General features: G+C 42.7%; 1 protein-coding gene across 1 annotated transcript; it reads left to right on the top strand.

Annotated features, from left to right (window-relative positions):
- Positions 1–2,626: 2,626 nt before the first annotated feature.
- On the top strand, positions 2,627–9,303 carry LOC131806905 (uncharacterized). Its single transcript, XM_059131772.1, has 2 exons — positions 2,627–2,967; positions 8,343–9,303. The coding sequence occupies exons 1-2, from the start codon at positions 2,874–2,876 to the stop codon at positions 9,197–9,199; spliced, it is 951 nt and encodes a 316-aa protein (XP_058987755.1). The 5' UTR covers positions 2,627–2,873; the 3' UTR covers positions 9,200–9,303.
- Positions 9,304–16,041: the final 6,738 nt, after the last annotated feature.

The following is a 16,041-nucleotide window of genomic DNA, read 5'->3' as shown; positions in this document are numbered from 1 at the left end:
ATAGAAGAAGAGAGCGTGTTATAATAACACAACGATCTCAATATGAAGTAAGGAAGCATTTTCAGTCGGACGGTAGTAAGGACTATGACGCGAGCGGTGTCTATAATCCGTATGCGGACAACGCCAACTATTAATTGTGGATTTAACCACGGTCTTCGAATCAACGTGAAGAAGAGTGTGGCGATCTTCGTTGCATACGGCACACTTTATTTTACTACGGCAGTTCCTAGCTTGGTGGGATTTCGCTAAACACCGTATACATTCATTAAATTTAATAACAATTCTACGTCACATGTCAACATTCATGACTCGGAAGTCGCTACATCTATCAAGCGGGGGCATAAGATCACAAAGGCGACATTTGTGTGGGGCCGCAGATGAATTCCGAGGGAATTCGGACCTGTAGGTTTTGGCCGACTCCTCCTAGGAATGGGTAGTGGCAACCAGAGCAGCAGATAGACCCGAAGTTGTCAATTTTAGGGTTAACAGCAGAGACCGAAACCGCAGATGAAGCCACAGATATGGATTCGGACTCGGTTTGCATCGGTTCGACAGCGGAGGCTAGGGCGGCAGATGAATCCGTTCTTCTTCCGAATATAATTTCATCGACATACTATATAACGAGAAGAGAACCATTTTAATTACTAATAGAGGGGTGGTCGGTCAGAATGACCAACATGGTGGTGGGCCACCTCACAACGCCGTTCTCGATTCGGACGTCTGCGACTCGAACTTGACAGTCAGTTCCCGGATGAACATTCACGACTTGGCCTAATTTCCACAGCGTTGGTGGAAGCTGATCATGACGAACAACATCTAGTTCGTCTATGGCTATCTCGCGCTCTTGAAATTTCCATTTATACTTCATGTGAAAATGTTTCAAATATTCCTCTTTCCACCTCAAACTAAAATGGTGGGCGAGAGCCTGAACTTTCCTAAACCGATTAACTGGACTTAATGGTTGCTCTGATGAAAGTTTCAGGCGGTGCTAACAAAGGAGCCCCAATATGAATATGTCCTGAGGTTAACGCGACTATTTCAACAGAACTTTCCAACATCGGGCAAAGTGGACGGGAATTTAAACATGCTTGTATCCTAGCCAAAATTGTTGGTAATTAGTCCAACATGAACTTTAGATTTCGAGCTTGCTTTCGAAAATGTAATTTGAAGCTCTTGACTCTAGTTTCCCATAACCCTCCCATGTGAGGAGCACCAGAAGGTAGGTCCTGATCTGATAACGTGGAAGAGACTGAGCCAGCACTTTCATGGAGGAATTCTCTAAAAATCCTCTGAATTTCCCGCGAAGCTCAAGAAAATGTGTTCCATTATCCGAAAAAATGAAAGTGGGACCCGACACGCAAGTAGACCACTCAAGAGTATGCCTTTTCCGATAGGAAAAGACATGAAGTTCGGCAGACACTCCTGGAATATCTTGGAAACATGATCTAGTTTACCTGGGGGAGATTGTGACAAATTTTTTCCAATCAGCCTCAGTAGCTATCAAAAGTGAATCATGAATTAAACAATTTCGAAATAGCCGAAATATCTTCTCTCTTAGTGCAATTGGATTTATTAATTATATGATTAACTGTCAAGTAGAATCAATCTCATCCACCTAATACCCGATCTGAAATAAAAGGGGACGCTGACGCAGGATCTATCAGCGCCCTAGCAGGATATGAAACTCCTTGGTGAACGATATTCACCATAGCCGTACCTAAAAGTACAAATTTGTTCTGAGCCGTGTAAAACACTTGACGGGGTACACTTTCAGCCGATGTGGATGCTACACAATTTCCCGAATTGGATTGCCTAGAGCTTCCCTTGTGATCTTCCGGATCAAATGACACAAGTTCTCTAATCCATTAATTTGGGATTTTAAAGACTGGAAATTCAATTCCTCATCACGCATAAATTCAAAGCTAGCGTTGGGGTCAAGAGTATTTTCAAAGTTTTTTTTTTTTAAAATCTCTACTACGATAAGTAAAGGTACAACGCCTAAACAAAAATTCGCTCCGAAAAATTAGCCAAAAACCAAATTCTACTTCGCACAACATACGAAGGAGCAACAAATCAACGCAAATTTCTCAAATGTTCAAAATACGTACCTAAAAGCTTCGAAATTTTTAAAAAACCACACTATAGGGCCAAAAATTCGAAAACTTTCGCGAAATAGTTGCCTTGAACCTCTCACACAATAGTGAAAAATCGAAATTTCATCTTCTATTTCCAAAATTATAATCTCCAATGAGATATTTAGCAACTGATAAAAAAGTAACACGAACAATGTGAGGAAATCAATAAATAAATATAAAATTTTTTAAAAAAAATATTAATAAATATTGTGACGACGAAAGTCGGTACCCTCGTTTTCGTCCAACCAATGTTGTTATTATTCTTGTTATGTTTGTTGTTATTTTTGTTAAAAATGAATTACTGAATAAATATGAATTCCCCATTTAATTTGCTGCCCTCGTTGAATTTTTTCCCGCCTGATCGATTGGCCCTCATTGTTGTTTATATGTTTTGTGACATCAAAACAACATACCGTTAGGACAATGCATTTCGTCGACGACCAAAACAAGCAACAACAACAAACCTGCGTAGTTGAAGTAAATGCGTCGCTGACTTGAAAAAAACAAGTAGCAACAACAAGCCGGAGTGTTTGAGTTGGATGCGTCGCTGACTAGAAAAAAACAAGCAGCGGCAGAAGGGCTGTGTTAGAATGGAATGCGTTGGTCATTTGAAATAATAACAAGCACCAACAACATAATTCGGCAAAGTGATGCTGATAGTAAGTCGGTGATGATTGGTTGCTGTTTGTTACAGAAGGGGATCAGGACAATGGTATAAAAGAGGAAAGTGATTGACGGATGGGGATCAGTTGTTTTATCAAAGTGGCAAAGGTGACAAGTGCGTGGAAGTCCAAAACGAACCAAGACCCAGCGAAGCAGTTTCTTTCCTTAGGTGAGTCAGAGTAGTGCAAGCCCCCAAAAAAACCCTTGAAGAGTTCGTATCCCTTGGGTTCTCGGTGTCATAGGTTAACCCTTGAAGAGTTCGTATCCCTTGGGTTCTCGGCTTTTAGCAATAACCCTTGAAGAGTTCGTATCTCTTGGGTTCTCGGTATATTAGACAAAACCCTTGAAGAGTTCGTATCCCTTGGGTTCTCGGTATTATAGGTTAACCCTTGAAGAGTTCGTATCCCTTGGGTTCTCGGCTTTTAGCAATAACCCTTGAAGAGTTCGTATCTCTTGGGTTCTCGGTATATTAGACAAAACCCTTGAAGAGTTCGTATCCCTTGGGTTCTCCGTATTTTAGGGTAACCCTTGAAGAGTTCGTATCCCTTGGGTTCTCGGTTTTTAACGATAACCCTTGAAGAGTTCGTATCCCTTGGGTCTCTCGGTATTTTATTTTCACCCTTGAAGAGTTCGTATCCCTTGGGTCTCTCGGTATTTTATTTTCACCCTTGAAGAGTTCGTATCCCTTGGGTATAGTGTAGGATCATCAGGGCCTAGAATTTCCCGCTCTCCTTTCCCGCTGTAGAACCACTCAAAGGATCAGCTAGGAAAAGGGGTAACTTTTAACCACGAAATTGGAGGACAGGTCTCTACCCGCAGGAAGCGATCGGTGAACTTAACCAGGTCACCGCCGGAGACAAAGGATATACCCAGCCAAATGTGGATCTGAGAATCGGGTGAACTTATCCAGGTCACCTACGAGAGAACGAAGTTACCCGAGCAGCTGTGAATTTTGCCAGGTCACTCCAAAACACGGAAAGAGGCCAGATTTGGTAGCTTTAAGTACTTTTATTGACATAATAATACACGAACTCTCAAAAACGATTCTAATAAAGACCAAACTGAATTAAAAACTCAACAAAACTGTGTTATATCTCTCTCAGTCTCGATTTGTACAAATTTCTGTGACACCCTGGCCTCCGAGAGCTCATCCCAGCAACCGGAGGAAACTTGTGTCGTTACAGTGGCGCCCGAGCAGGGACCTGAGAGAATATAACCGGTCAAGAAGATTAGTTTGAGAGTTCGTTTGTTAATCTAAAAATGCCGTCCACCTTACGTGTTTCCTGGGCCTATACCCTTCGCCGAGAGGACCTTTTATCCTATCTGGAAGAATTTGTATGTCCTATTTCCGGAACGGTAGACGAACTACGACGACGTTTTGCTCTCTTACTCTCCGAGGAGCACGATGAAGAACGTCGGGAGCGGCTTATGGAGTTACAAGAACGACATGAAAAGCCTTCTACCAGCCAGGAAACTAAATTTTTCACTCCTGTAAAGACCACCGGTGTTTCGCTCTCCGTACCCACTGTCTCTACTATTGGGGGTAGTAGTCCGGGGAAGGTGGATCGAACTGAATCCGCCGCAAATACTAGTGCACCGAATCCATTATCTAATCAGGCGGGTTTAGCTACCCACGCAGGCGGAATAGACAGGGACTCCCGGGCACTAGCAGATCAGGTACGGAAATGGAATGTCTCATACGATGGTACACATGGACCACTCGAGTTCATCGAGCGACTGGAAGAGTTGGCCTTCATGTACCAGGTGTATATGAACGAGCTCCCGAGAATGATGCCCGAGGTATTACGAGATAATGCCCTAATCTGGTTCCGTACCAACAATCAACACTGGCACACTTGGAAAACTTTTCGAGAAGACTTTCTTCATTTTTTCTTGCCTTCACAATATTTTGAGAAATTGGAAGATGAAATTAGGAAAAGAAAGCAGAGGCCACGTGAAACATTCAAATCCTACACACTGTGTATGCAGAATCTGATGCGCCATACAACATATAACGAAAATCAGAAACTGGAGCGTATTTTCCGAAACGCCCTACCGGAATACCTATGGTATATCCGTCGTCGCGATTTTCTTACTTTGAAAGAACTTTTGGAAATGGCGGAGGATTTAGAAAGTTTACCTCCAGGAGCGGGCACAGTAAGGGAACAGCACAGATTGTTGGATCCAGTAGAACAACTGGATATCATCGATGCAAAAAACTCTTGCCGTCGATGTGGGCAACTTGGACATTTCGCAGCTCAGTGCAAGAACTCACAGATTCTGTTTTGCTGGGATTGTGGCCGCAGAGGTGTTCGAACGATAGCATGCTGCAGATCTAGGTCGGGAAACGACCACAGGATCCGCCAGAATCGAGGGGAAGCGGGTCCGGGGAAATACATCACCCTCAATTAAACACATCACTACATGTCGAAGCAACAAAACTGGTGGCGACAATAATCCTGGCCGGAAAACAGATAGATGCCATCGTCGACACCGGGGCCACCAGAAATTTTATCAGTTCAAGACTGAGAGATGCAATCCGACAGCAATCGACAACCCTTTCCTATGCCGCTAATGTCACTTTAGCTGACGGATCCCAGCGCCATATTCAAGAGGCAGTGGATGCCGACATAATCTTCGGCACGCGACAGCTGAAACTACGTTTCCTCGTGATGCCAGATACAACGGAAGAATTAATTTTGGGGCTGGATTTCTTATCCAAAATCAGAGCCCGAATCACATGCGCCGGTCTCACGTGCTTGTTTGGCGATACACCGGAAACCCACCATCATCGAACATTGGCTACTTCAGTCGCTGAGGAAAATTCAATCGCCACGGACTCTGGACATCCGGAATCAATGACGGTAAGTGATCAGGACAGAATACGTACATTCTTAGAAAACGAGCTACAAAGTTTCAGTGAGAATCATGGACCTTCAACCGTTGCCACTCATCGTATCACCATGAAAGACGAGAGACCTTTTAAAGCTCGTTATGCCCCTCGAAATCCTGCCATGCAAGCCATAATCGATGGAAAAATCAATGAACTCCTTTCCCTGGGATATATCGAGCCCTCCCACAGTCCTTATAGCTCTCCTATTACCCTTGCACAAAAGAAAAACGGAACATGGAGATTATGCATCGATTTCCGTCAGTTGAACAGTAGGTCCGAGCCAGATGCATATCCGTTGCCCCGCATCGACTCAATTTTAGATCGCCTCAGAGAGGCTAAGTACATTAGCAGCCTGGACCTAAAGGATGGGTATTGGCAAATCCCGCTGGACGCAGAAAGTAGAAAATACACGGCGTTTACTGTCGCAGGACGAGGGTTGTACCAATGGCGAGTGATGCCTTTTGGGCTGCACTCTGCACCGGCTACCTTCCAGCGAGCTCTGGATAGTGTCATTGGACCTGAGATGGAACCCCACGCATTTGCATATCTGGACGATATAATCGTCATTGGAAAAACGTTAGAAGAGCACCTAATGAACCTGAAGGAAGTATTTCGGCGCTTAAGGGAAGTCCGTTTGCGCATAAATCCGGAGAAGTGTGAGTTTTTCAAACATGAGACGAAATATTTAGGTCATGTCATCAGTGGTGAGGGTATTCAGACGGACCCGGACAAAGTAACCGCTATCGAGGGGATGATGGCGCCAACCACGCTCAAAGAGCTGCGCCGGTTTCTGGGAGTAGTATCATGGTACCGAAGATTCATACCGGACTTTGCTACTCTAGCACAACCTCTCACCTCATTATTGAAGAAAGGGAAGCATTGGAAGTGGACTGAAAATCAGCAAACGGTATTTGAGGTTTTAAAAGCCAGACTTACACAGGCGCCCATATTGGCCTGTCCAGACTTTGCACGCAAGTTCACTTTGCAAACGGATGCCAGTGATTACGGTCTTGGAGCAGTTCTTACCCAGTTGTTTGATGAAGGAGAGCGGGTAATCGCATACGCAAGTCGCACACTTAATGGAGCCGAGAAAAATTATTCCGCCACAGAAAAAGAATGTTTGGCTATAGTATGGGGTATTGGGAAAATGCGACAGTATTTGGAGGGCTACAGTTTTCAGGTCATTACCGACCACCTCGCTTTGAAGTGGCTTAACTCTATTGACAACCCTACTGGCAGGCTAGCCCGTTGGGCCCTAGAATTGCAACAATATACGTTTACGGTGGAATACCGAAGAGGGGGCCTGAATGTAGTAGCCGATGCCCTGTCTCGTCATCCAATAGAATCTTTGCAGCGAGCGGTAGAAGATTCTGTTACGCAATGCTCTTGGTTTAAGAGTAAATTCGACGCTGTTACCACAGATCCTAAGAAATTTCCAGATTTTTCCATTGTGGGTTCGCAACTTTACCGGCATATACAGAGAACTACTAACGATGACGATGATACCCCCTGGAAATTATGTGTCCCTTCCTATCTGAGGGATAGAGTCCTACGTGAGAACCATACGCAGCCAGCAGCCGGACATTTGGGGATACGCAAAACAATCCATAGGATATCTGAACGCTATTATTGGCCCGGCATGGTCCGGGATATCACTCGATTTGTGCGAAGCTGTGAACTGTGTCAACGGTACAAACCAAGTCAAACGGCGCCAGCAGGTGAGATGCTGTTATCAGTACCCGAAGAGCCTTGGGCGACAGTATGCGCGGACTTTGTAGGTCCGATGCCGCGCACGAAACATGGCAATTGTATGCTTTTGGTATTTATCGATCGCTTTACGAAATGGATCGAGTTGGTGCCACTTCGGAAAGCCACGGCGGAAGGCGTAGTAAAGGCTTTTAGGGAGAGAATCATGGCACGATTTGGTACACCAAAAGTGTTCATTTCCGACAACGGCACACAATTCACCAGCAGAATTTTGGCGAAATACTTGGAGGAGATTGGAGTGCGTAGGCAATTTACGGCACCATATTGTCCACAAGAAAATCCTACGGAGCGAGCCAATAGGACAATCAAGACGATAATTGCTCAACTGTCCAAGAAGCACAATGAGTGGGACGAGTATCTGCCAGAAATCACGCTGGCCGTAAACACGAGCATTTCCGAATCGACAGGATATAGTGCTGCCTTTTTGGTACAGGGCCGAGAACCCCGACTACCGGGAAGTCTATTCGACGAGGTCACAACCGGCACAGGAGCTCGGTGTGTCAAGCCATCTCAAAGGGCTTCCGAACTTGAAGAAATATTCCAATTGGTAAGGAATAACTTGGCACGAGCCGGAGAAGAACAAAAGCGTAGGTACGACCTGCGCCGGCGCAATTGGAAACCTGTGGTAGGAGATCTGGTACTAATCAAACAACACCCTTTGTCGAAAGCGGTAGAGAATTTCGCTGCTAAACTGGCTTCTAAATTTGATGGCCCTTTTAGGGTTATTAGTTTTCTGTCCCCGGTAATTGTTAAAGTTCATCTTCTGAATGGGAATAACGAGCGAACCGCCCATATCCACGATATCAAACCTTATGTCTCGACTTATAATCCAGAAAAAAATTGTATTATCACTAATAGTAAAATTTTTCCTCCCACCATAACAGATAACCTAAAAGTAACAATGAACGATTCCGAGCAAGGCCCCCGCACAAAAGCATTTTATAAGCAACAATGGCAACTATTGGAATCCATGAGACCATGTTCGGTGCGGCTCACCAAACTGAGTGAGGAAGAGTGCCATGCCGCCCCCGCTCCTGCTGTAGGTGCATCCGTAGGAAGCGGAATGGTTAAGCAGAGGCAAAGGGAACTCCAAGCCTCAGTTACAGGTCGCAACCCTCCTAAGAGGTCTTCAGCCAACCCACCTGCGAGGAAATCTGGGTCTTCCTGCGCGAAGAAAGCTCGGACAAGCTTGCCAAAACCCCCACCTATAGTCCTAGAAACTATCGTTTTGTCGTCCGATGATGATGTCCCAACTACACCACCTCGTAGGGCTCGTGACTGCCCAAACACTCCCTCTCCCGTGGTATCACCAATGTCAGTTGGTAGCCTGTCCCCAACTCTAGGTCGCGGCATTTTTTTGGGCACGGATCTACCCCCCACACCAGGGCGAAACATACCACTATCCACGTCGCCAAGATATGCTCCAGATTCCGATTCGGACATAGAGCGGAACCAACCCCGGGTTAACCATCGGTTGGAACAGTTGAGGAGTCCGAAAGTACCGACCGTGTCGAGTGTTGTGGTAATACCGCCTTCGCCACCCAACTGCAATACAGATGTCCCATTTGAATGCAGAGAGACTCTTCCCGACGATATAATGCACGAGTTGCAGTCGTGTTTGCGGGAAGCTCTACGGCGTGCGGTACCCCACCAGCAGTACAAACGCATTTTTATGATTAGGGGACAGAGGCTGCGAGTTCAGGTCAACAGGCAAGGAAAAGTTTTCGTGGCGATGCGTTAACCGAATGGGGGGAGGTAGTGTGACGACGAAAGTCGGTACCCTCGTTTTCATCCCAACCAATGTTGTTATTATTCTTGTTATGTTTGTTGTTATTTTTGTTAAAAATGAATTACTGAATAAATATGAATTCCCCATTTAATTTGCTGCCCTCGTTGAATTTTTTCCCGCCTGATCGTCGACGACCAAAACAAGCAACAACAACAAACCTGCGTAGTTGAAGTAAATGCGTCGCTGACTTGAAAAAAACAAGTAGCAACAACAAGCCGGAGTGTTTGAGTTGGATGCGTCGCTGACTAGAAAAAAACAAGCAGCGGCAGAAGGGCTGTGTTAGAATGGAATGCGTTGGTCATTTGAAATAATAACAAGCACCAACAACATAATTCGGCAAAGTGATGCTGATAGTAAGTCGGTGATGATTGGTTGCTGTTTGTTACAGAAGGGGATCAGGACAATGGTATAAAAGAGGAAAGTGATTGACGGATGGGGATCAGTTGTTTTATCAAAGTGGCAAAGGTGACAAGTGCGTGGAAGTCCAAAACGAACCAAGACCCAGCGAAGCAGTTTCTTTCCTTAGGTGAGTCAGAGTAGTGCAAGCCCCCAAAAAAACCCTTGAAGAGTTCGTATCCCTTGGGTTCTCGGTGTCATAGGTTAACCCTTGAAGAGTTCGTATCCCTTGGGTTCTCGGCTTTTAGCAATAACCCTTGAAGAGTTCGTATCTCTTGGGTTCTCGGTATATTAGACAAAACCCTTGAAGAGTTCGTATCCCTTGGGTTCTCGGTATTATAGGTAAACCCTTGAAGAGTTCGTATCCCTTGGGTTCTCGGCTTTTAGCAATAACCCTTGAAGAGTTCGTATCTCTTGGGTTCTCGGTATATTAGACAAAACCCTTGAAGAGTTCGTATCCCTTGGGTTCTCCGTATTTTAGGGTAACCCTTGAAGAGTTCGTATCCCTTGGGTTCTCGGTTTTTAACGATAACCCTTGAAGAGTTCGTATCCCTTGGGTCTCTCGGTATTTTATTTTCACCCTTGAAGAGTTCGTATCCCTTGGGTCTCTCGGTATTTTATTTTCACCCTTGAAGAGTTCGTATCCCTTGGGTCTCTCGGTATTTTATTTTCACCCTTGAAGAGTTCGTATCCCTTGGGTATAGCGTAGGATCATCAGGGCCTAGAATTTCCCGCTCTCCTTTCCCGCTGTAGAACCACTCAAAGGATCAGCTAGGAAAAGGGGTAACTTTTAACCACGAAATTGGAGGACAGGTCTCTACCCGCAGGAAGCGATCGGTGAACTTAACCAGGTCACCGCCGGAAACAAAGGATATACCCAGCCAAATGTGGATCTGAGAATCGGGTGAACTTATCCAGGTCACCTACGAGAGAACGAAGTTACCCGAGCAGCTGTGAACTTTGCCAGGTCACTCCAAAACACGGAAAGAGGCCAGATTTGGTAGCTTTAAGTACTTTTACTGACATAATAATACACGAACTCTCAAAAACGATTCTAATAAAGACCAAACTGAATTAAAAACTCAACAAAACTGTGTTATATCTCTCTCAGTCTCGATTTGTACAAATTTCTGTGACACTCTGGCCTCCGAGAGCTCATCCCAGCAACCGGAGGAAACTTGTGTCGTTACAATATATTTAAAAATGATAAAATTTTCCAAAAATTGTATATTTTACCGATAATTTTCCAAAAAAACGTTTTACGCGAACAAAAAATTCAAAATATATTAATTTTTACTCTTTTTTCACGGTTCGCCTGTAATACACCGAACGATAGAAAGATATCAACGCCTGTGATCATCAGCCGTGTGCCTACCACTGCGTTTGTATGTTTGTATACCGATCACTAGCAAACAACCAAACAAACCAATGTAATTGCTGCGTGTATTTTTTGGGGGTGATTTTAATTAATACTTAAATTGCGAAAAATACAAATTTGCAAAAAAATTAAAAATTTTTTAATTTCAACTATATCGATCGATAGGAAATTTTACGTACATGAAAGAGACACACGACAATAATATTTTATTTTCACAGAAAATCCAAAAAAACCTTTTTAACAATTATTTTGGTTTATTTGTTTTTTATGATTTTTTTTTCGAATGCCGACGGCAAAACAAAACTTGAAAGCGGGGGAACGGGTAAGTGAAGCGTTGCAGAACGGCCACTGAACAAATAAACGACACGATTGTTGTTGTTTTATACATATTTATACCCTCCACCATAGTATGGAGGGTATATTAAGTTTGTCATTCCGTTTGTAACACCTCGAAATATACATTTTAGACCCCACAAAGTATATATATTCTTGATCAGCATAAAATTCTATGTCGATTTATCAATGTCCGTCCGTCTGTGGAAATCACTCTAGCTTCCGAACGAAATGAAGTAGGTTGATAAAATTTTACTCAAATGTGTACAATGTCTGCAGGACTTTTGGTATTGAAAATGGGCCATGTAGGTCCACGTCTTCGTATAGCCCCCATATAACGGTACCTCCCGATATGCGGTATTTTGATGATTCTAGCGACATTTTTTACTGGAATTGTTTCAAAATTAATATTTAAAGTTCATAATAGATGCTACGGCCTAAGACAGAAAATGGGCCATGTAGGTTCACGTCTTCGTATAGCCCCCATATAACGGTACCTCCCGATATTCGGTATTTTCATGATTTTAGCGACATTATTTACCGGAATTGTTACAAATTGGTATTTGACGTTTTTAATAGATACTACAGCATAAAACAGAAAATGGGCCATGTAGGTCCACGTCTTCGTATAGCCCCCATGTAACGGTACCCCCCGATATTCGGTATTTTGATCATTTTAGCGACATTATTTACCGGAATTGTTTCAGTTTTAGTATTTGAAGTTCGTAATGAATACTACATCCTAAGACAAAAAAAAAAAAAAATGAGTCATGTAGGTCCACGTCTTCGTATAGCCCCCATATAACGGTACCTCCCGATATTCGGTATTTTGATGATTTTAGCGGCATTATTTACCGGAATTGTTTCACATTTTGCATTTGAAGTTCATAATGAATGCTACAGCCTATCACAGAAAGTTGTCTGTGCAGGTCCACGCCTTCGTATAGCCCCCATATAACGGTACCCCCCCCCCCCCCCGATCTTCGGTATTTTCATGATTGTAGCGACATTATTTACCGGAATTGATTCAAATTTCGCATTTGAAGTTCGTGAAGTTCGATATTGCAGCCTATGACAAAAAAAAAGGCCTGTGCATTATAAACACATTTTTTTTTCAAGTTTCGCATTTGAATATTGTAATAGCTTGTGACAAAAGTTGCCTATGCAGGTCCACATGCTCGTATAGACTCTAACATACGGCTACATTAGGTATTTTCAAGATTTTAACAGATTTTTAACGGATTTTACTTTAATTTTTTTTGAAGATTGTTAAATTTGTACCAAATGGTGGAGGGTATTCAAAGTTCGGCCCGGCCGAACTTACAGCTTTTTTACTTCTTTCTTTTAATTCTTTCTGAAAGAATATTATTTTTTCACAAGGCACCTTTTCACTGTACGTACCTGGTTGTTTTTTTATGGAAACACGATGATGATGATGTGTGGACTATATGTTATTGTTGATTTGTTGGTGAAGATGCTTTGCAAAAGAAGAAAACAATTAATTTATTGTTGCCGGCAGCTAGTTATCCCGTCCGAAGTGACCAATGTTTGCGCCAATGCGGGGAAAGGGGGAATTGCAAAGGAAACCAATATAAAATAAAATAAATAAAACCACACGATATCGGGGTTAGTTTTTAATATAAAATAAGGCCATTTGCCACTCGTTGAAATCTGTTGACATTGACAGATTTCAACGATATTAATAATTTACAAGTAATTAGATTGTTAACGGAGCAAAATAATAATTTTCAATCTGAATTAAACAAATATAATGAGCTGTCACTGGTAATTTTAACAGCTGTCGGACAATTGGCTTAGAAACGAAAGCAGTCTGAAGTTTGTTGCAATTTTTCCATTTCACCCTGTATTGTGCCGGTTGTTGCATCTCCAGAAACTAGTTAGGGACGGGAAATTGGGGCTAAGTGACCTCTAGACAAGCAATTTCTGCAATACCCCTGACGCTCCACTGCCTCATACCACTGGAAGGTTGTCTGCCTGCAGAACTTTTCACAAGCACTGAGGGCATGGTCTTCTTGGCATAGTCCACATGAATATTGCCAGTAACTGGGTCTTTCACTGTGGCCGGGGTCTTACGTCAGATCTGCTCCTCTGTCGCCTTTCACTGGGTGTGGAACTGGGGCTTCTGTTGTGTCTATGGCCTGGTCTGCTGGGACTGCGTTGGATTTGTCGTAAGGGTCTGCTGGCGCTTCGTGCTGTTGAACGGGCAGGTGAGTCTGGGCTACGTCTGCGATCGTCTAGACGGCAGTCCTGGTTGGGCAAATAAGCGGCCATATCTGAAAAAACCAAAGGCGAGTACTAAGTTCTCTTTTGAGTGATAATCCAACTAGTCAGTCAGAAAATAATTTGACAATTTTTGTTGTGGGTCTGCTAATGTTGTCACTTGTCGTCCGTATTGACGTCCAGATACGTTTTTTTTCGATACGACGCGACTTCCATTCATGCGGAACCAACCTATCATCTGTTACGACAACTAAATCTCCTTCTTTGATATCCTCTTTTTCATATTTCCACTAAGTTCTTCTGTGATGTTCGTGAAGATATTCTAATTTCCATCTGTTGGAAAAATATAAAGAAATAACTTTGAGTCTTTTCCAACGATTCACTACCTTAAATTTGTATCTGAAATGTCTGGTTCAGCTGAGGTAAGAATAGATGTTCCTATTAAGAAATGACCAGGAGTGATAGAGAAAAGGTCATTGCAGGACTTAAGGGTCGCGAATTAAGACAGCCTTTAATTCTTGCTAAAATAGTGGTAAACTCTTCAAGAGTGAAATTCAAATTTTTCGCAAATGAATTTTGAATGATTTAACACCAGCTTCCCACAAGCCGCCCATGCGCGGAGAATCAGGAGGAATAAATTTACAAGTAAGATTTTGAACGAAGTTATTTTGAATATTCTTCATGAAAGCTAATCGATCTCGTTTTAATAGATCCACCGCTCCCACAAAGTTAGTTTTGCTGTCATAGAATAAACAAGATGTACAACGTCGCCGACTAAAAGCGGCAAGAAAGGCATATTTCGACAAATCGCGTGTGGGTTCTAAATATATAGCTTTAGTGGCGAAACAAACAAGCAGGAACACGCAGCTTTTAATGTTAACTTTTAATGTTAAAGGGTCCTGCAAAATCTACCCCTGTGTTTGTGAAGAGTCGAGAAAGAAAAGCACATTCGGGTGGTAGTAAAGCCATTATTTGATTTTGGGTTTGTTTTTTTTTTTTTAATTAAACAAATTCGACATTTTCGTATGGTTTGTTTGACTAGCGACTTGACTCCAAATATCCAGAATTCGGACCTTAATACTTGGGTCATTTATTGATTTGAATTCGACTAACAATTTGCTAAGTTTTGCACCATGTGGTAGTATTATTGGATGACGTTCGTTGTATGTAAGGACTGGCTATTGTACTAATGTGCCATCTGCTCTAATAATACCCCTTGAGTCTAGAAACGGGTTCAGTGTCAATGGAGGACTTGGAGGAGATATTTGAGTCTTTTTCATTAGTGAGTTGTATTCGTCTGCATATACGAATTATGCAAGATCGTTTTTCATCTTGGATTTCATCTGATATAAGGTCTTTTGATGAGATGCGAGGGTGTTATCTATGTGCTCCAGTATTTTTCCAGAGTCATAGGGCATATGCGTATGATCGATAAACATTAGCTAAAGAGCAGAAATTTTTTAAAAAGCCATCTCTTTCCGGAAAAGAGTTATGACTTTTGCCGTTTTGGCATCCAAATTTGTGTCAATTGGGATATCTTGTGTTGGCCAACGGTCTTCCGGCATTCTGAGCCATTGAGGTCCCAACCACCAGAGTTCATTAGTCCTTAGCTCTACGGGTGAACATCCACGGCTCGCAATATCAGCTGGATTATTTTTCGAATCTACATGTCTCCAATTTTCTTGTCAAACATTATCAGAAATATGTGAGACTCTATTTCCAACAAAAGGGCTCCAATGACAAAAAGGCTTTTTTAACCATGCTAATTTGGGAACCGTAACATTACGTTTCGTTCATCCTACAGCGCCAGTTCTGCTTACCGAAATGGCCCACTGGGCGCATTTTATCACAACCACTCCTTCATATCAAGAAATATATAGCGTGGCTCCATACGCGCTTGACGACGATTTGTTGCATTATTAGCTTGGCTTCGACGACCACCAGTGCCAGCCATACACATGGGTCAAATAATTTGGCTATCGTTGATAAAACATCTCGTTTGGAAGATTAATTTTTATTTTCCATAGAAGGTGGTGTGAAAGAAAAAAATTGCCTGAAATATACCATCGAATTCCAAGGGTCTTATTAGAAGCATCTTCGGAAATTTTTAGCCAATTAAGTGGTAGTAAATGTTCATGTGGAATATCTTGTATCATTTTGCGATCATTTGACGCCCATTTCATGAGTGTAAAACCAGCAGAGTCTAACGGGGCAGTTAATTCCTTTAGGGCTTTGATTGATTCATCTTCAGTGTGGCCGCCAGCTAATCATCATCAATATATAAATTGTTCAAAATTGCATTTGCGGCTCTAGGATATGAATCTTTAAATCCTCTGCTAGTTTAAGAAGAGTTCTCAATGCTAAATATGGTGCGAAGTTAACTCCAAATGTTACTGTTAGCATTTCATCTATTTCATTCGGATTGATATGACCACATATGACCAAG

This window comes from Musca domestica, unplaced genomic scaffold, assembly GCF_030504385.1.
Source record: "Musca domestica strain aabys unplaced genomic scaffold, Musca_domestica.polishedcontigs.V.1.1 9, whole genome shotgun sequence".
NCBI classification, from domain to species: Eukaryota; Metazoa; Arthropoda; class Insecta; order Diptera; family Muscidae; genus Musca; species Musca domestica.
Note: the sequence above shows the minus strand (reverse complement) of the source record. Positions and strands in the feature narration are given on the sequence as shown.